The sequence below is a fragment of the Rhodamnia argentea genome, chromosome 5, assembly GCF_020921035.1.
Source record: "Rhodamnia argentea isolate NSW1041297 chromosome 5, ASM2092103v1, whole genome shotgun sequence".
In the NCBI taxonomy this organism is placed as follows: domain Eukaryota; kingdom Viridiplantae; phylum Streptophyta; class Magnoliopsida; order Myrtales; family Myrtaceae; genus Rhodamnia; species Rhodamnia argentea.
In genome coordinates this window covers 12,795,297-12,816,773 of record NC_063154.1, presented here as the reverse complement: position 1 = coordinate 12,816,773, position 21,477 = coordinate 12,795,297, and the positions used below count along the sequence as shown (strand labels likewise).

At 39.7% G+C, this 21,477-nt stretch overlaps 2 protein-coding genes across 3 annotated transcripts in view; both read left to right on the top strand.

Annotated features, from left to right (window-relative positions):
- Positions 1-12,208, top strand: part of LOC115754607 (coatomer subunit alpha-2) — a 496,428-nt gene extending 484,220 nt beyond the window's left edge. The window contains exons 3-5 of one of the 2 annotated variants that reach the window (XM_048278975.1): positions 6,356-6,597; positions 7,879-8,373; positions 8,867-12,208. In XM_048278975.1, the coding sequence (XP_048134932.1) occupies positions 6,390-6,597; positions 7,879-8,373; positions 8,867-11,820 (3,657 nt within the window). In that variant the 5' untranslated portion in view covers positions 6,356-6,389 and the 3' untranslated portion in view covers positions 11,821-12,208. Of the gene's footprint in view, positions 1-6,082; positions 6,598-7,878; positions 8,374-8,866 lie in introns of those variants that run through there. The other variant, XM_030693678.2, reaches the window with a different exon arrangement.
- Positions 12,209-14,093: 1,885 nt separating this feature from the next.
- On the top strand, positions 14,094-19,990 carry LOC115754617 (DNA replication licensing factor MCM4). Its single transcript, XM_030693691.2, has 18 exons — positions 14,094-14,124; positions 14,207-14,890; positions 15,465-15,593; positions 15,665-15,746; positions 16,416-16,548; positions 16,625-16,696; positions 16,795-16,914; positions 16,996-17,109; positions 17,216-17,428; positions 17,520-17,618; positions 17,904-18,064; positions 18,666-18,762; positions 18,848-19,009; positions 19,103-19,183; positions 19,278-19,356; positions 19,443-19,579; positions 19,705-19,758; positions 19,878-19,990. Exons 1-18 carry the CDS (start codon positions 14,109-14,111, stop codon positions 19,950-19,952), a joined length of 2,508 nt encoding a protein of 835 aa, XP_030549551.1. The 5' UTR covers positions 14,094-14,108; the 3' UTR covers positions 19,953-19,990.
- Positions 19,991-21,477: the final 1,487 nt, after the last annotated feature.

Here is a 21,477-nt window from a genome sequence, read left to right as displayed (position 1 = left end):
ATAAAAATTTAGGATTAAATTAGTAAAATTTAAAAGTTTAAAATTGAATAGACTAAAATTGATAAATTTATTTACGAAGTACAAATAAGTAAAAAAATTATATGCAATTGAATACAAATAATGAGTAATTTACCCTAAACATATATACTAAATCTTTGTAAATTTGAGTTTACTCTTTTCCTTGATGCTTCAATGAAAAATTATTAGAGAGAGAGAGAGAGAGAGAGAGAGAGAGAGAGAGAGAGAGAGAGAGAGAGAAGCTTTCGACGAACGCCATTGTCGAAGCTTCAAGCTTCGATCGTAGAACTTCAGCCAGCTTGATCCAAGGCAAATCGAGGCCTCGGACCACTTCGGGAAGCTCCGTCGCAACTCTAGGAAGCGATCGGACCTACTCTAACAGTTCAGCATCCTCTAAAACGGTAAGCCCAAACTCGGAGCTCCTCACTATGCATCTCACTTCTCCAACGATCATTCTTTGAATTTTTTGAGACGTTACGCTTGTTGAACTTCACTGAGCACAAGCCTGTCTTACTTTTGCATCAATTTCGCGTGAAACCTTGTATCGAGCCTTACACCATAGTTGAAACATGTCGAAGCCTCCCTAGCTCAAGCTAGCCAAAATTGAGTCAATCAGAGTCGCGGGTAAGTCTTGTGAACTTGATTTGAGTGTGTTATGTGCTTTGATTGGCCCGTTTAGCTTGATTTTGCATGATCGAACCGCCATTGGAGCTCTCTATCCGAGCTTGATTCCTATTGATTCCGTTGATATTTTGCTTAAATCTTTGATACGTTTATTTGCTTGATTAGACAAATCGAACGAGACCAATTTCGGGTCATTTGGACGAGGTTTCATCATCGATTAGCGCCGGAGAAACCACAACCGTCCGTTAGTCGTGGTCTCCATGAAGACAATGACCAATCAACATTCGTTGACTTGGTCAACGCCAACGTGGCACCGACGTGGTGCCCCGTGGCTGACACATGGTAGCTACGTTGGCTAGGTCTATTATCCGAAAATGTTTTCAAAAAAATAAAAAACAAAACCCAGATCAATCGGCCACGAGTTGACCACGTGGCGCGATCTAGAAATTTTCAAAAATAAAATTGATTTTTCAATTTACAAAAGTATTTTCAGAAATAAAAATAAATGTTGATCGGACGGCCGAGAACTAGTCTCACCGTGCGATCATGGTTGTAGGATTTAGAATTCGGATTGAGCGGTCGAGAGTTAATCTCTCCGTTCGATCTCGATCGTTGGTTTTAGTATGTTGATCGGACGGATACGATTTAGTCTCCATTTGATCCGGACCGTAGATTTTAGTATGTGATCTAAGGGTTGTGGCTTATCCACGTGAGCGATTTTGAACCGTTGGATTAGTAATTAGAATAAAAAATTCTCAAAAAATTCTTGAAAAAATATAAAAAAAAATTATAAAGTAAACAAAAAAATACAAAACAACATCATTTAGACCAACTCGGGACTAATAGGGTGCCGGTCGGGCGTCCGGTTTGCGTGGGTCGGGTCAACTCGATCCGAAAAATATTAAAAAATTTGAAAAATAAAAACATTGAAAAATATTAAATAAATCATAAAAATTCGTAAAAAAAATCTTAAAAAATTCCAAAAAAATCAGAAAATATAAGAAAATTTCCCAAAAAAAAAAAAAAAGGAAAAAGGCCACGTTCATCTAGCCCAACCCATTTTTGTTGATTTTAGGTTCCCGAGCCTTCCCAAATGACCATTCTACCCCTCCGGACACTTTGTCTCGAATTCATTCCAAACCACCCCCAAACTTAAATGACACATTCTCTAAGCCTATATGGCTTGACTAGGCATGGTATGTGATCGATTGTGTCTTGACTTGATGTGTTTTATCCACACGTTATTGATTCTTTGATTTGCACATTTACTTTGATGATTGTGACTAATAAAATAGACTTTTCCATTTGTATGAACACTCTTAGACATTAGAACCTACCTCATCCTCCAATGCATCTTCATGAAAATCATATGTTAGAAATTCAATCAACTAAAGTACCAAAAGGACGTCGATGACAATCTAGACATAACTAAGGGTGCGCATGGTAACACTTTTGGAAGTGAATTTTTTTAAAGCAGAAATCCATTTGATAATATAACTTCTGAAGCGTAAATCCGTTTGGTAAAAATGTTTACTTCTAAAAGAAATTTCTTTTTCCGATGTGAATTTTCACTTCTGAAGTTATTTTTGCCCCAATTTGATAAATTAAAAAAAGTAGCCTCTCAACTTAAGAAGTACTTCTTGGATAAATAAAAAAAAAACTCAAAGTACTTCTCGTATCACCTTCTTTTCATTACATCCTCACCCTCTTTTTGATTAGGCCCGCCTCCGCCGTCTTCCACCATTACATACTGCCGACGACCCACCACCACTGCCAACAACCACCGACCATTGCAATCGCCAACAATCGCTGGCCACCAACCGCCAACCATCACTCGCCACCAACCATGACCACCGACCACCACCTTCTACCCGTCGCCACCGTTGAGTCACGATCTTCACCCATTGGAGTAAAAAACAAATAATAATTTTTTTATTTTTAAAAAGTAAATAATATTTTTTTAATAATAAAAATTATTTTTTAAAGAAATTTAAAAAGGTTTTAAAATGAAGTAGAAATTTTTCAGCCACCGACAATAATTCTTCAAAGAAGATTTTCCGTTAATAATATTTTAGAACTAGAAATTTTCAACCATTATCAAACGAATTTCTATAATCAGAAATCAACTTCTACTTCTAAGAAAAAGTAGAAAAATCAACTTTTAGCTAAAAGTTGATTTTTGAACCAGAAGTGTTATCATGCGCACCCTAAGTCCCCGAACCCACTTCTCTAGTTTTCGTAGAATCGAACGGACTATCTTGATCGCTCGATAGGGTTTCCAATCATACCCTCCAATAAATGATTGGTGACGAGTCCGTTGGTATTCACACTATTCACATGTCACTCATTGGGCCCGACCCCTCACCGTGAAAGCGATCAACCCTCGTTTTTTAATAATACCTCTCCGTCGTGATTTGGGTGATAGGCTTTAGAAGGGCCCGCGTTCGAAATTCATCCACCGTGAGTTGGACGACGAAGACCCATTAACCCTCTCTCAATCCTCACACCCGCGCATGGGAGGGTTGTAACATCGGCTTTAACGGTTGTCCTCTCGAGTTTCGACCCGACGGCCCCAACGATCGGCCGGTGATCCACCGCGTCGGCTCTAGAGAAGAGCCTTCGAAAAGTACAAGTCAATAATCATTATATTGATATATAGTTTCTACCAAATAATAGATAAGATATGATATAAAGATATACAACATTGAATTTGAAGTTCACCAAATGGCAGCTAAGATATGATTAAATCAATGGATTTCTTATCATATCCTATCTAATTTTATCATTATTAGAAATTCGGATGATCAAACGCAGCTGGTTTTAGTAATAAAGATATACGCTAAATTATCGGTTTCGTAGCTCTCTTGTATTTCGTTGGAAGTCAGCAACTTAACTTTTGCACTACCTTTGAATGCGCGATGTTAGTACAAAACATCAGCACATCAATAAATCCCACATTTTTACAACAATAAAAGAAAACTTAGCATTTCATGATACAATATGGTTTTGTCGTTAACTCTACCATCGGGGTAAGACATAATTTTTCTAAAAGTTGAATTAATGACAGGCAAAAAATTTCGATTACCAAACTAATTCCGAACACGCATGTTATACATATATGGGAAAAAGCCAACAAATATCTTGAATTATGCCTATGGTGATATATTTATCCAAAACTTATAACTGTACAACACATTTACTCTATTTTTTTGTGACCGTAAAAAACTCAAAGCTTTTACTAGTGTGACAAATTTACTCAAAATTATTTTTGTGTTACACTAAGAACCCTAGACTTTTATTTGTATGACACATTTACCTCGAATTACACCAAAAATCCCCAAACTTGAACCAAATGTGTCACAATGATAGAAGTTTGGGGTAAATGTGTCACACAGAGACAAATTTGGGATTTTTTGTGTCAACAAAAAAGTTTGGGTAAATATGTCACAAGTAAGCATAATTTAGGATTTTTGGTGGCTTTTAGCCTTCATATAATGGTGAACTCGCATGTTTTTTTTTACTGTGGAAGTGGACTTAACAATAACCGTGCAAAATTTGACAATTTTGGACTTGTCAATTGTTGTGACATCAAAACTTGGACATGTCAATTGTTATGTCATTGTCAAAAAAAAAAAAAATGCTATGTCATTATTTTTGGAAGTACTAAATCTAAAAAAATTTGAATTAAATTTAAACTTGAATTTAGCTTATAAAAAAAAATTTCACATTCTTGGTTCTTCGAATTATGATAAATATATAACTTATGACCTAGTAATTAACTATTTATAAAGTTGCACTTTTCATTGTAAAATAATTTAAGGGTCATTTAAGTTTTCACAAAGACAAGATATGTCAATTCTACATTCTTTATACAAATCCACCTTTTTTATATCCCTAGAAAGATAAAATTTATATATTTATCTAATATATAGTAATTAATTAGAATAATAAAAAGACAAGCTTGAAGTATAAATATGCAATGATATTTCTTCTCCATGCTATAATCTATTAATCTCTATAAAAATATAAGATAGCTAGTTTTTTTAAGGGTTAATACCATTAAAAACCCCAAATTGATACACTTATGAAAAATTATCCAAAAATTATTTTTTTTACCGCAATAAACCTCAAATTGATACACTTGTGATAAATTTACTCTAAACATTTATTTGACCACAATAAACCCATAGGTGCATATGTAATAAATTTACCCCAAATTATTTTTTTGACCACCAAAAATCCCAAACTTGACAAATTTACCCTTCGCTTGTTTTCATTAAATCGGGTTAATACCATGAAAAATCTTAAATTGATACATTAGTGACAAACAGAGGGTAAAAATCCCAAACTAGTGCACTCTTCAATTGTCACGTGTCATTCAACTAAACAATTTGATGGTGAAATTTAATGAAAAATTAACGGATGGTACATTTATCACAAGGGTACTAGTTTGGGGGTAATTTATCATAGGTGTACTAATTTGTGATTTTTCGTGGTCAAGAAAATAATTAGGTATATCGGTTTGTGATTTTTTGTGGTAAAAAAATAATTTAGGATAAATTTTTATCACAAGTGTATCAATTTGGGATTTTTCATGATATTGACCATTTTTTAAAGTCTGTCTCTAAGAGTGACATATAGGACTCTAAATTGCAAGAAATGACCAATTTCTCGCAATATGTATGTTTTTTACATTCTCCACACATTTCGTTTCCAACCAAAATTTCAACTTATATCCATATCGCTAGTTTCGTTCAACAATAAAAAGTAGTTTTAAGGAGCTTTAATGTCGCCAATTAGCTATTCCAAAATTTTTTGGCATTTTATGTAACTCTTCCTATTTTTTCTTTTGGGAAGATTTTTATTTATTTTTTCTCTCGATATTATAATTACGGAGAAATTATCAAGCAATCCTAAAATCACTGTATGGATGCCGCTTTAATCATAAAATTTTCTTTTACCAATTTACTCATATATACTTTTGCAAAAACGGACTAAGAGGATCAGCTACCTAGCCAATCTTCACATAAATTTTTGCTGAAATTATCAATATATTCATTCAAGATAATTTTCAGCATAAGATCATTGGCATGGCGATGTACAAAATAGAACGATCTGTAATGACTAGACTGTTATATCATAAATTCAACGAAAATTGATCGAAATGACTAGATTGATAATTCTACATAAAAAATTTAGGATTAAATTAGTAAAATTTAAAAATTTGGAACTAAATCGGCAAAAATTGACACCTTTATTTATAAAGTACAAATAAGTAAAAAAAAATTATATGCAATCGAACACAAAATAACGAGTAATTTACTCTAAACACATATCCTCGATACTTCAACGGAAAATTATTGCCGAAAGGATTTTAACAAACCAAGGGCTTTTTTTTTTTTTTTTTTTTTGTCGTAGTTAACAAACCAAAGGTGGAGATATATAGTGATTGTAGCGTTTTTTGTTTGGCCCGATCTTCGCCTGTACGTTCACTGTGCGAATCTCGTTCTCTGATCCAATGCCGCCGTGGGGTGCAGATCTCTTCGTATTTCGCTCATCAGGCTTCGCCTGATTCTGCATCTTCTAGATTGTGCGCAGTTCGATTCGAATTGTGTCGAGTTAGCCCGAAGAAGACATGGCGAGGTTCGCGTCGATTTAGGTCGCGTTTGATTCGATCTGGTCTGCGCTCGGCGTGTTCTGGGTCTGTCGCGACTGGGCAGTGGAGATTTCAGTGAGATTTGGAGAGGATGTTGACGAAGTTCGAGACGAAGAGTAATCGGGTGAAGGGGCTCAGCTTCCACAGCAAGAGGCCGTGGATCCTCGCGTCGCTCCACAGTGGCGTGATCCAGCTATGGGATTACCGCATGGGGACTCTGATCGATCGGTTCGATGAGCACGACGGCCCTGTTCGAGGGGTGCATTTCCACAAGTCGCAACCTCTTTTCGTGTCTGGAGGTATTGATTCTGTTCCTTTATATGATATGAATCCTCCTTATGTAAGATTAAAATGGATTTCCCAGTTCCATGCTGATCTGAAAGATAATCTTCCTGCAGAGCAAGTTAAAAGTAAATCATAGCGTTTTGTTATCCAATTGACTTTAACAGATGGAATTCTAACAATATTCCATTCGGATCTGATATTCCGTTCTGGGTCTTCAACAACTCAAGATGAGAGTTGATGTTCTGAAACCTTTGTACGATGCACTATATAGTTACTTCGCAGTGTCTCTTATACTTTGTTTTGCAGAAAGCAACATATCTGTATGATCCTGAAGACTATTTGGTTAGCAAGCCCTACAATTCAGAATGTATATCTTTGTGAAATGCTTCCGGCATTTTGACTAATCATCTCAAGTCCCGACCAAGTGCCATGGATTATTAAATTTCAGACAAATGTTTTTTCTTTTTTGTGCTTGTGTTTGTTTCCCATTTTCTAGAGCGATCCATGGTCTTGGAAGTCTCTTGGTCCAAAGTAAATTTGCCATTTTATTGAGATCATTGTCGTCTAACTGCGGATCTCTCCAAATTTTATATCCCTTTCTCACTGTAGCACTCAGTGTAGTTGGTCTGTGATCTTAGATTGGCTACTAGATGTGACTTTTTCTTCTGTTGCGAAGTAGATTCCCCATTTAATGAAGACTTAATCGGTGCAGTCCTAAGCGCTATATGCTGTGGCCTAGATTCAGAGTGGCACGGGATGACTTCTCGCTTCTTGCTAGCCAGGGCAAACTGCATTCAGCTAGGCAGATGCTTTTTGCACTGAAGCAATCTGGGAAAAATGCTAAACCTCTCACTTGGCCATTTCAACTGGTTTCAGAAACCCAAAAATGTTTTATCTGTCAAAAGTACCCTCTTGTCCATTTATTTTTTCAGCCAAAGTGGTGGGTTGAAAAAGTATATTTGGGTGAAAGCATGTTTTGTAATTTTAGAGCAAACTGCTTCTGTAGTTTGTCCCTACTCTAGTCCACAATACTATTGCTCTTGCTCCCCAGTAATTCTCTTTCATTTAGTTATAGTCTTAGTGGTTGAGGTCTTGTATTGCTTTAACCCATTTTTCAGTCACTGTAAGTTTAGTCACTTAAAAAAAGCTGTATACTTTTGTGCTTTTGAGGTATTCTAGGATCCTGGGGTCTTAGATGCGCTTTTCATCTTTAACAACACTGTACTGGAGTCTTTTGAAAATGTCGTATGGAGTCTTTTTATAATGAGGGTAATGTGAGTTTCTTGCCATTGCAGGAGACGATTACAAGATTAAAGTTTGGAACTACAAGACATGCAGGTGTCTTTTTACCCTTCTAGGACACCTTGATTATATCCGTACCGTGCAGTTCCATCATGAACATCCGTGGATAGTGAGTGCCAGTGATGATCAAACTATTCGCATATGGAACTGGCAGTCTCGTACTTGCATATCTGTCTTGACAGGTCACAATCATTATGTCATGTGTGCTTCATTCCACCCGAAAGAGGACCTTGTTGTCTCAGCTTCCCTTGATCAGACTGTTCGTGTATGGGATATCAGTGCCTTAAAAAAACAAGACAGCGTCCCCGGTGATGACTTACTGCGGCTGGGTCAAATGAATACAGACTTATTTGGTGGTGTGGATGTTGTTGTCAAGTATGTCTTGGAAGGCCATGACCGAGGAGTCAACTGGGCTGCATTTCATCCCACCCTTCCCCTGATAGTCTCTGGTGCAGATGATCGCCAAGTAAAGTTATGGCGCATGAATGGTACTTGTTCCAAAGTCATTGGTTTTTTTATAAATTTGTTCCTTGCAAAGAACTATAATAATTAGCAGGATGGAGCTTGATTATTATATAGGTTTAAATGCAGTAAATTGTCACTGAAATGACATTTTTTTTCTCAAAAAATATGCACTAAGACTGAAGTGGTATGAAGGAGATGATTGGTTTGGTTCTCTTTTGGCTTCCCTACACAAAATAAAGTTGGAATAGTTATGTGAAAATTTGATTAGAGGTGACTTCGAATGTTAATATGTATACGTTTTAGAGATTTGAAGTATATGACATTAATAAAGTCTTATTTTATGCTTTTAGAATTAAAATAAGAGCGAAAAGATAATTCAGAACACACGGAATTTTGTGACCATGCAATCATTTTTCATTGCTCACAAATTTGTTAGAAGCATCTTGAAGTTTCTTAATTTATGAATCACAAGATTCAATTGAGTTACCGCTGAAGAGAGGAAATGTTTGCCTTCAGATACCAAGGCTTGGGAAGTGGACACTCTCAGAGGGCACATGAACAACGTGTCTTGTGTTATGTTCCATGCAAAACAAGACATAATTGTGTCCAACTCAGAAGACAAAAGTATCCGCGTTTGGGACGCAACAAAGCGAACTGGAATTCAAACATTTCGACGTGAGCATGACCGTTTCTGGATACTGTCTTCTCATCCTGAAATGAATCTTTTGGCAGCTGGTCATGACAGTGGCATGATAGTCTTTAAGTTGGAGAGAGAGCGACCTGCCTTTGCTGTGAGCAGTGATATTATTTTCTACACCAAAGAACGTTTCTTGCGCATTTATGAGTTTTCTAGTCAACGGGACACTCAGGTTATTCCTATTCGACGCCCTGGATCTACCAGCCTCAACCAAAGTCCAAAGACACTCTCTTATAGTCCTACAGAAAATGCTGTTCTTATTTGCTCTGATGTGGATGGAGGATCTTATGAACTGTATGTCATTCCGAAAGACAGTGCCGGTAGGGGTGATGGTGTTCAAGAGGCAAAGAGAGGCACTGGAGGATCTGCTGTTTTCGTGGCCCGAAATAGATTTGCAGTGCTTGACAAAAGTAGCAATCAAGTACTGGTGAAGAATCTGAAAAATGAGATTGTTAAGAAGAGCGGGCTTCCATTTCCTGCAGATGCCATCTTTTATGCAGGAACCGGTAATTTGCTGTGTAGGGCAGAAGACAGAGTTTACATATTTGATCTCCAGCAGAGGCTGGTTCTTGGTGATCTGCAGACCCCTTTCATCAAATACGTAGTGTGGTCAAATGACATGGAAAGTGTTGCCTTGCTCAGCAAACATGCAATTGTTATTGCTAGCAAGAAGCTCGTCCACCAATGCACTCTCCATGAGACCATTCGGGTGAAGAGTGGAGCCTGGGACGACAATGGAGTATTCATCTACACTACGCTGAACCACATTAAGTATTGCCTTCCTAATGGCGATAGTGGAATAATTAGAACTCTTGATGTCCCTATCTACATTACGAAGGTTTCAGGTAACACCATCTTTTGTTTGGATCGTGATGGAAAGAATAGAGCTATAGTTATCGATGCGACAGAGTATATGTTCAAGTTATCCCTTCTGAAGAAGAGATATGATCATGTTATGAGCATGATAAGGAATTCTCAGCTTTGTGGACAGGCTATGATTGCATATCTGCAGCAAAAGGGGTTCCCTGAAGTGGCTCTTCATTTTGTTAAGGACGAGAGGACACGGTTCAATTTGGCTCTAGAGAGTGGCAACATTCAAATTGCAGTTGCATCAGCTAAGGAAATTGATGAGAAGGACCATTGGTATAGACTGGGGGTTGAGGCCCTTCGCCAAGGCAATGCGGGAATTGTTGAGTACTCTTATCAGAGGACAAAGAACCTTGAGAGGCTCTCTTTTCTCTATCTCATAACTGGAAATATGGACAAATTGACCAAAATGTTGAAAATTGCTGAAGTGAAGAATGATGTAATGGGGCAATTTCATAATGCTTTGTACTTAGGTGATGTTCAAGAGCGTGTTAAGATATTAGAGAATGCCGGGCATTTGCCTCTTGCTTATGCTACTGCTTCTGCTCATGGGCTGCGGGATGTTGCTGAAAGATTGGCAGCCGAGTTGGGAGATTCTGTTCCGTCTTTGCCAGAGGGGAAGCGACCTTCCCTTCTGATGCCGCGAATGCCTGTCATGTGTGGTGGTGATTGGCCCCTTTTGAGAGTCGTGAAAGGCATATTTGAAGGTGGGTTGGATAATGTTGGCAAGGGTACTGCAGATGAAGAAGAAGAAGAGGAGGCTGAAGGTGATTGGGTAGATGAACTGGATATGGTTGATGTGAATGGTTTAGCGAATGGTGATGTGACAGCTATTATGGAGGATGGTGAAGTTGGTGAAGAAAATGAGGAGGGAGGTTGGGATCTCGAAGATTTGGAGCTCCCTTCCGAGGCAGAAACTCCAAGGGCTTCTGTCAATGCTCGCTCCGTGGTTTTTGTTGCCCCAACTCCTGGCATGCCAGTAAGTCAAATATGGACACAGAGATCGTCTCTTGCTGCTGAACATGCGGCTGCTGGTAATTTTGACACTGCAATGAGGTTGTTGAGTAGGCAACTTGGAATTCGGAATTTCACTCCTTTGAGAACAATGTTCCTTGATCTCCACACTGGCGGCCACACCTATCTACGCGCATTCTCCTCTGCTCCAGTGGTATCCCTGGCTGTTGAGCGTGGTTGGAATGAGTCTGCTAGCCCGAATGTCCGGGGACCACCAGCACTTGTCTACAACTTCTCCCAATTGGAAGAGAAGCTCAGGGCTGGTTATCGTGCCACCACAGCCGGGAAATTTACTGAGGCTCTTCGTCTTTTCCTGAGTATTCTCCACACAATTCCACTTATTGTGGTTGAATCAAGAAGGGAAGTTGATGAAGTCAAGGAGCTGATCATCATTGTTAAAGAATATGTCTTGGGTCTGCAAATGGAGCTTAATAGGAGAGAAATTAGGGACAATCCAGTGCGCCAGCAGGAACTCGCAGCCTACTTCACTCACTGCAATCTTCAAATGCCTCACTTGCGGCTTGCCTTACTGAATGCAATGACTGTCTGCTACAAGGCGAAGAACCTTGCTACCGCAGCTAACTTTGCTCGGCGGCTTCTAGAAACCAATCCCACTGTTGAAAACCAAGCAAGGACGGCAAGGCAAGTTCTGCAGGCTGCTGAGAGGAACATGATTGATGCTTCTGAGCTAAACTACGATTTCAGAAACCCATTTGTGGTCTGTGGAGCAACGTATGTGCCTATATACCGAGGGCAGAAGGATGTCTCTTGTCCATACTGCAGCTCCAGGTTTGTGCCGAGCCAGGAGGGGCAGCTTTGTACTGTGTGTGATCTTGCTGTGGTTGGAGCAGATGCTTCAGGATTACTGTGCTCCCCATCTCAGGTGCGGTGATCTCCTCTGCTGAAGCAAGGAATTTTCCGACATTTTCATGCATCAGAGTTGCAGCTGTTGGCTTTGTTTACATAAGCAGCAGCTAAGAGGTAAGAAATACTTGAGGTTTCAGAGCTAATAGCTGGTTGTGTTGTCTTCTTTTCTTGATCGTCATCATTGGATTCTCCTTTACTTAGCTATTGAGATTTTCGGTGTAATAATTGAATTCAGAATTTTGTAATTCGTAGATGTTTATAGATACCAGTGTGTCAATCCCCTTGTTGGATTTTGATGATGGTACTAGGCTTGGCCAACTTTCATACTAGTGACTGCAGATGCACGTTGCAGATTTACTAAAATTTTATGATCCTTGGGGGGTTTATACTGATTGGGAGCAGCATTCAGTGGATCTATGTTTCTTCTTTTTTCGCACCTGGTATCTTATTTGTACCATTTTAGGTTCTCCTTTGAATTACTGTTCTGTGGCTGTCTTGTGTAGTTCATTATTCACTGGGCAATTTGCCTCGGAAGGTTTTGCAAGATTAACAGCACGTGACATCTCTTCTAAACAACATTTGTCGTTTTGATTCGGGAGCGTCTGGCTTTACTAGGAATAAATGAATGAACGATACAATGCTTATCGTGTTGTGTTGGTTGGAGGTGTTTTCTTGGTTTGGTATACACAACGCTGTTTAGTATAACTGTAATGTACCAATGGTTTCCTTTTTGGTTACTTATAATGTACCAAACGTTACTATGAGGTGTTTTGCAAGTTTCAGAAGTCTTTGGACCTCCCAAGGCATTGAGGTGAATCTGTGTTCTGGTCATTCGTTTGTTCGGAAATTAAATATACAAAGATGGAACTGGATTTGGCTGACACTTGTGAGTAGAGACCGAATCGAACCGAACCAATGGGGGGAAAAGCTTGAACTGAATTGAATCTCGCTCTGAACTGAAAAAAAAAAATCAGTTCAATTCGGTTCGATTTTTCTTTTTCAATTTTCAATTTCATTTTTTTTATATTTTTCCTTTTTCCTTTTTCTTTTTGGGTTCAATCGGCTGGCCATTGTTGAGGGCCGGTGACTCTTGGGCGAGTGCCGGCAATGGTTGCCGGCCTCGGGGCAAGGGCATCATGGCCCCATGCCCAGGGTCGGTGACAACGCCCTTTTTCCATAAATAAATAAATAAAAAATGGTTATGTTAGATATTTTCGGTGCGATTTGATTAATTGAACCGAAATACTTGAAAATTGAAATGCACGATGCCATGCCGTCCTCGGTGTGTCAAAATTAGGACGGTGGGGCGTCATCCGTTAGCGATTTGGTTCGGTTCTGTTCTTTGGTTCGGTTTTGACACTCTTGCTTGTAAGGACTTACTTATGAATCGCGGTAAGAATAAAATGTCAGCCTTGTCGAATCGATTGTCGCTGGATTTCAACGAATAAAAAATTTAGAGACAATCTCTTATTTGCTGGATTTTGGAAAGAAGCATAGGTTGGTTCAAAATATGTTGGGCTTAGTGTTACATCTGTGTGTGCTGGATCATCATTGTATCGAGTTTATATCTACTTAGTGGTTCACTCAACCAACTTGAGGCTGTAGTGCTTTTCGCTCGAGAAAATTCTTCACCCGATATAGATGGGTGTGATATCTTGAAATTTCTATATTTTGTTAATATTCTCATCTTTCATAAAAATGACTTTTTTTTATTGACTAATATTCAAGTGATATAAGCCATGATTTTTTGGAAAATATTTTTCGAATAATTTATCTTTCGCAAAACAAACGAAGCCTAAAAGTATAAATCCACATGAATTTGGGCGGGCATGGCTTGGGCTCCACTGGGCTTGTCCAACTCAGCTCAAGAGTGCACACAAGGTGTTGCGAAACGGGCTGGGCCTAAATCGGCCCCTGGATTTGCTAGGTCCGTGATCAGATCTAAGACAACAAATTCGGTGAACGAAAGAAAAAGGTTGCCTCCAATTTCATCCCGTAAAAATACTCGCTCCATTTCGCCGCGGTCAACTTTTTGATCTTCCTTTGGAAGAAAAGAAGGAGAAGAAAAAGACTTTCTATATTCGGTCGTGGGAAATTTACCTGGGCTCCAACATTGGGCCTTGTTCAGCCCAAAAAAGTCGGCCTGGCAACAACTCTTCGTCACGATCTGGCGCGAATCCTCCTCATCTTTCCCGCTAAAAAGATCGACCGGACTCTCCCCAAAGCACACACTGTCTCTCTCCGTGCTTCATCATCTCCGCTCAGTCTCCAGAGCCTTAACCCGAATCTCTCTCTCTCTCTCTCTCCCCTCCAATGGCGTCCGACACAGGTACTCTCTCTGCTAAGTATTGGTTTATGTGTCTGGAAATGGACGATTCGATCATGCTGTGCGCTTTTTCTTCCATTTTCAGGTCCTTCCTCCCCGGATGATTCCTTCTCCAGCCCCATCGGCAACACGCTGTCCTCTCCGGACAACGCCACGGCGCGGGCCGGGGGGCGGAGGAGGCGGCAGCCCGGCGGATCCTCCACTCCCTCCAGCTTTGCGGCTACTCCACCGGCGCATCGGTCGCGCTTCGCCGCTTCGTCGGAGACGACCCCGACCCCTTCCAGAACGCAGCGACGGACGTCCGGCGGCGCCAATGGGAGGCCCTTCGTGGCGTCCACTCCCTCCTCGACGGATGACGGACCGCCGTCCTCGGAGTGTGGCGACGGGTACGAGACGGCTGAGCAGATGTACGTTTGGGGCACCAACATTAGCGTGCAGGACGTGAATGCGGCGATCGTGAGGTTTCTAAGGAATTTCATGGAGGGCCCGTTGCAGGCGGATTCTATTGAGGAAGGGAAGTACATGAGGGAATTGGATAGGGTTTTCGAAATTGAGAGGGAGTGGATTGATATCGATGCTCAGGACATTTATAATTATGATCAGGATTTGTATAGTAAGATGGTGAGATATCCACTGGAGGTACTGGCAATTTTCGAGATCGTCTTGATGGACATGGCGAGCACGAGAAACCCGCTGTTTGAAAAGCACATACAAGCAAGGATTTTTAATCTCAGGACATCCACTTGTATGAGAAATCTTAATCCATCGGGTGGGTGCGGTCCTTTTTCCGATAAATTGTTCTTGAAGGATCGAAAAGTGTCAGATTGCTTTGATGAAATACTGTCTTGAATATTGGTGGTTCTGGAAAATATTTGTTGGTGGATAGGGGCAAGTGTGTGTGACAAATTGAGGTTCATGTTTGCCTTTAAGCTTTTTCCACAAATCTGTAACTTGAGGTGAAGATGGGTCTAACATTGAAGAGTTGTTTGAACTATCTCTTAACTTCCTGTGGAAATCAAAAAAATCAGCTTTAACTTTTTGGTGGAAATCAAGCTAGTAAAGAATATGAGACTTGGTATTGGGGTCGTATACGGCTAGTTCCCGCTGCTTAGTGTGAAGTTTGCTACAGTGATTCATAGACATATTTTCTAAATTGCAGGTAGTTCATTAAGGATGTATGGTTGGTTTGTTGTGTATGCATCTGCTACTTCTTTCAGTTTAATGTGAAATCGATACTTGTATGGGCAGATGATCATGTTTATTTCATTGCTTTTAGCTGTTTCTCTCAACGAAGTAGTTGAGCTTTAGGTGTCTGTAACTGATGATGTCTCTTGTGTGACTAGATATCGAGAAGATGGTGTCCCTGAAAGGAATGATAATCCGATGCAGTTCAGTAATCCCAGAGATAAGGGAAGCTGTCTTTAGATGCCTTATCTGTGGATATTATTCAGATCCTGTTCGTGTTGAAAGAGGTAAGTGCTAATAAGCCTGTTGAGAAGAATGAATAATTTTGGTTTTCTTTCTAACAGTTCATCATTCTCAGGAAGAATCAGTGAACCTAAGAGATGTATGAAGGAGGAATGTGCTACCAAGAACTCCATGACATTAGTTCACAATCGATGCAGGTAGTTTACCCCTCTGATTTGGTTTTCCAAACCTGGTCAGGAGTTTTCTTTAAGCCATTTGTTGAATGACGTTCAATCATTTCTTATGCAGTTATTAAACGTCAGCTGCATTCTCTTTTTGCACCTTCACTTGGATACAGCAGTGTCTTCCTTATGGAATTCAATGATATATCTGCAATTTGGAAGCTAATCATCATTAAATGATTCTGACAATTAAATTCTCTCTTTTTTCTAAAGTTTTCCTCATAAACAAACTTTTTGGTCATCAGTGGTTTCAAGATGATCATCACGGACCTTGTCTTAGCAGCAGAAGTGTCCACCCTTCAAGCTTCAAAAGCTTTTTCAAAGTTTTAACATGTTGTGCACTGGCTCACTGAGGCCAGTGTAGGAAGTCTAAGCCTTCATGTTTGTTACTGAAAAGCCCAGTATCAGGATAGATTAGGATAGCCCTTGACAATTCTTGTCGCGTGTTCCTTGAAAGGAGAAGAAAATTAAACTATGGGTATCAAGTAATTGGAAAATCCAGAAGACAAATATTGTTGTTGGGAATCTATTCCATCAGAAAGGCAGTGCTGTTCTTAAAATATTTAGCTGGTGTTTTCAGTCAGTCATTATCTTTTGGAGTCTGTCGTGACTATAGCTAATTGATTTTGTCTTGCAATAAACCAGTTTTGCAGATAAGCAGATTGTGAGGCTCCAGGAGACTCCAGATGAGATCCCTGAAGGAGGAACACCACATACGGTTAGCTTGCTAATGCATGATAAGTTGGTAGATGCAGGAAAGCCCGGTGATAGAGTTGAGGTAAATATCACACTGTGCCTGAAGAACATGGAGGTCTCACTCTTCTGTGGTCAATTGACATTTTTTATTTCAACAGGTTACTGGAATCTACAGGGCAATGAGCGTTAGAGTTGCACCAACACAGAGGACTGTCAAATCGTTGTTCAAGGTGGATTCCTTACTCCCCTGTACTGTCACTGAGGCTACCCCATCAATCCCTTTAAGTGAATGCATTGTCTAACAGTGATCTCATTATATCTAATGCAGACTTATATCGATTGTCTTCATATAAAGAAGACCAACAAATCAAGAATGCAAGCAGATGACCCAATGGAAGTTGACAACGGTTCTAATAGAAGTGAAGATATCACATTTGATGAACAGATGGTATATCGGTTTTATTTTTCCCATTGGATGACAGTGTTTGCCTTTACTGCTATTTTAAGACTTTCTTGCCTGATAATATAGGTGGAGAAATTGAAAGATCTGTCTAAAAAACCAGACATATATGATAGACTAACTAGGTCCTTAGCACCAAATATTTGGGAGCTCGAGGATGTCAAGAAGGGTCTGCTCTGCCAGGTAATGCAATATTTAGTCCTCTTGTTGTTGACTAATAAGATATTGAGATAAATGAAGCCCTTTTTCGTTTAAATGCCTAATGTTAAATTGATTTCCATTCTTGTAGCTTTTTGGTGGGAATGCATTGAAGTTGGCTTCTGGTGCTACCTTCCGTGGGGACATGAATATACTTCTTGTTGGTGATCCTGGGACCAGCAAATCACAACTCCTTCAATACATACATAAGCTTTCTCCTCGTGGTATTTATACCAGCGGAAGAGGGAGCTCTGCTGTTGGCTTAACTGCTTATGTTACCAAGGATCCTGAAACAGGGGAAACTGTATGATACCTTTCTTTTCTTTTATTTGTGAGTTTCTTTATTAGAAAATGTAAAGTGGAGTTGATACTAACATACAAAAGGGTCTTTGCAGGTCCTTGAGAGTGGAGCCCTGGTTTTGAGTGACAAAGGCATTTGTTGCATAGATGAATTTGATAAAATGTCTGACAGTGCAAGGAGTATGTTACATGAGGTTTGTGAAGTTCATTCCTAATTATGTAGACAACAGAGGAGAAGATCGTGGGGCTCTATCTAATTCTTCATATTAAATCTTCGTGTCACATTTTTCTTCAGTCATATTCCTAAATGTGGAACGTGATTGTTAATTAAGCGAGGAAATAGCACCACTAAGCACCAAATTTTTTCCTTTCCATTAAGCACCGGATTACTAAAAGTTAATATTACTTATTGACATAGTCATGTTAATTGAGTTACTGGACTTGTGACTTATTTTCAAACTTTAACTTTGCCCTTCCAGGTGATGGAACAACAAACTGTTTCGATAGCAAAAGCAGGAATTATTGCATCACTTAATGCCAGGACATCGGTGTTAGCTTGTGCAAATCCGAGCGGCTCGCGCTATAATCCCCGTTTATCTGTTATTGACAATATACACTTACCACCTACCTTGCTATCCAGGTTAAGTAACTGTTCTTCCCTATATGTATATCTGTGTGAACATATATACCCACTGCTGAGTTTACCTCACAAAGTTGAGTGTTCATGGACCTGATTGTTGATATGGCCAACATGTGTCGATTGATTTTAATATGCAGAGTGTTGTGTGTACATTCTGCTTTAGGTTTGAATGCTCCCATTTGCTGGTTTTGTTCTTTTGTAAACTCGATAAACCTGGATTTTGTTTATGGACCTGATTGGGACCAAAGCCACATACGAAACAAACGTATGTCAAGCACTATGTTGACATGTTATGATCATCTTGTCCAAATATGAGGTTATGTGTAGATGCCAATAAGCATGTTCTCTGTTACACAGTCATGAGAGAATATGTGATTTCTCACTGTAATCGCAGACCCCAGCTTAGTGTCATATATTTTTACTGTTAAAGACATTTGTGTTGTCTGATAAGTCGGGCGACATCTTCTACGCTTCTCTCTTCTTGATCTGGTTTGTCAATGATTTACCTAATGCACCATAGTCATTTCAGAGATTGAAGCACCACAGCATTAGAGATTAGATTAATCTGACTCACGATCATAAATTGGTTCATGATGAACAGGTTTGATCTGATATACTTAATTCTTGACAAGCCTGATGAGCAAATGGACAGACGCCTGGCCAAGCATATTGTTGCTCTGCATTTTGAGGATACTGAGGTGCACTTAGAATTAGTGCTTACCTTTATTTAGTCATCAGGAACATCTCTGTAACATCAGTTAATTTGATCCTTGCAACTTGCAGAGTGTGCAGCAGGACGTTTTGGACCTCCCTACTTTAACTGCCTATGTGAGCTACGCTCGGAAACACATTCATCCACAGTTATCTGATGAAGCTGCTGAAGAGCTGACACGGGGTTATGTCGAGATGAGGAGGAGAGGAAACTTCCCAGGCAGCAGTAAGAAGGTGCACATTTCATGTTTCTCTCACATTCTTTGCCCTCTTATGGGGTTCAGTGCATTGATGTTAAAATAGACCAGGATACAATTGCTTGGACAGGTGATAACAGCGACACCTAGGCAAATTGAGAGTTTGATTCGCCTTAGTGAAGCGCTAGCTCGGATTCGATTCTCAGAATGGGTTAGTGAAGGCCACATACTGCGATTTGACCTTGTTTCTAGCGTGTGAATTCAGTCCATTCAATGCTTTAACTATAACGTTCCTGATTACATAGGTTGAAAAGCAAGATGTGATGGAAGCATTTCGACTACTGGAAGTTGCAATGCAGCAGTCAGCAACTGATCATTCAACAGGTATTTCTTTAGCTGTGTGATTCTTCACCGTTGCAGACAGCGTATGGATATATAGCAAGATCTAAACTTGAACTAAAATTTTCTAGGAACCATTGACATGGATCTTATCACTACCGGGGTTTCAGCTAGTGAAAGGATGAGAAGGGATAATCTTGCAGCTGCTACTCACAATGTAATAATGGAAAAAATGCAACTCGGTGGACCCTCTATGCGATTGATAGAGGTAGGTCTTTTTATATATGTTCTGCGGAACAGATTATCTTATGACTCATCGTAGTTAATAATATGGGAGGCCAGATGTACTGCATGTCATGGCTCACATTGGTTATATGCTAAAATGTGCTGCAGTTGCTGGAAGAGCTCAATAAGCAGAGTTCTCTGGGTGAAGTTCACCTTAGCGATGTAAGTATCATACTTTGTTTATGAGCTAGTGCCACTTTCTTGTCCTTTTTCCCCTTTTTTCTTTTGGCAAGTGACTGCCATTTCAAATATAAATTGAGATATGACCTTTATACATCCAGCTGAGGAATGCAGTTGCAACTCTCACAACTGAGGGGTTTGTAGCTGTCCATGGCGATACTGTCAAAAGAGTATGATGCAGTGGCATGATGGTAAATTTAATGGGGCGAGTACATTATCTTTAATTTAACGGGGAGAGTACATTATCTTTCACTAGTGCAAGTCTGTTGACTCTTTTGCATCTAGAATTTACCAGTCACTCTAAATAAAAACCCTTTGCTCTCAGATAGTTATCAGCTTCAGTTTCAGGAGTGTAAATGCTTAATACGTTACATAGGGTTAAGTTTGATAAAACGCTTTCTTTGTGTAATGTCTACATTTCAATCTGTTCTACTGTTTCTGGTAAATGTTATGTAATTTAACTCTAAGTAAGCTAGTGGTGCATGTAAGATACTGGTTTTATATCGTTGAAACTTCATTTTTTTCCTGTTCCACTGAAAACAGAGACTTCATTAACTTGAGCACAGGCAGGAAAAGATGCAGCTATTAGTCATGGTTGAAACAACCGAATGAATATCAAATTTGTGATAGAAGTTCTATTCAGTTTTGCCAATTTATTAGACGTCCAAGATGAATGGTATGGTAGAACATGACTGATTAGCTGCAGAAGGCCATGTCAATTCCATGGCTTATACAGTGTTGTCTCGGCTGGAAATTTGAACATTTTATGTGAGATTGCTCATTCCTTGCATTCAGTCGTTTTAGAGGTTGATGACAGATTATAAGTTTTGCATCCTTGATTTGCATTTGTTCCGAATGCATTCAAGGCTGCACAAAAGGTTATGCAAGAAATACTTTGATTGCACCCTTAGCTCTTTCAAGAAAAATGGGTTGCAATGTCAACCCCCGCCTTACTAAGCCGTCTTGGGAAACTTTTTGGCCATTTTGGGAAGCTCTTACCTTAGATGATAGTGCAGTTTCAAAAGACGGGAGATGATCTTGTGCGTGTGAAAGCTGTCCTCAAGCACAAATTCTTCACTAATGGGGTTAAAATGCTTGGTGGAGGATGATCTCTAGAACTCAAGAAATGAAATCTCATAATTTTTTCCTTTTTAGTTGGTCTTCAAGCCGAAACTTAATGGCTGAAACCTCTTATCTAGACATGGCCAAATGGAACCGTGGGCTCGGAACCGGCCCGTTGACCGGGCCCACGGTTTCTAAATTTTCGGAACTGGCCCGGAACCGCCGGTTCCAACCCGTTTTAAAAAAATAAAAAATAAAAAGAGGGAGGAGGCTCGGGAAAATAGACATTGGGCCTAGGAACCGGCAGTTCCGAATCGGAACCGGCCCGGAACCGGCAATTCCACCTTTTTTAGGAATCTGAATCACCGGTTCTTGAACCAGTACCGGCCACATCTACTGTTATCTCTTCGATACCATCATCAATTGCGACAGAACTTTTCCCCCTTTTGCTAAATAATGCGGGTTACATTTATTGGGAGTTGTAACTTAGCGCACAGGTTGCTGTTCCTTTGAGCATTCAGATCGTCTTCAATGAAATCCATCTAAAAAGATGGTCAGTTAATGGCACTTTACTTGTTCAGTCTGAATACATCACCATTGCAAAGAACATTTGGCAACAAATATCCATGATACCCTCTA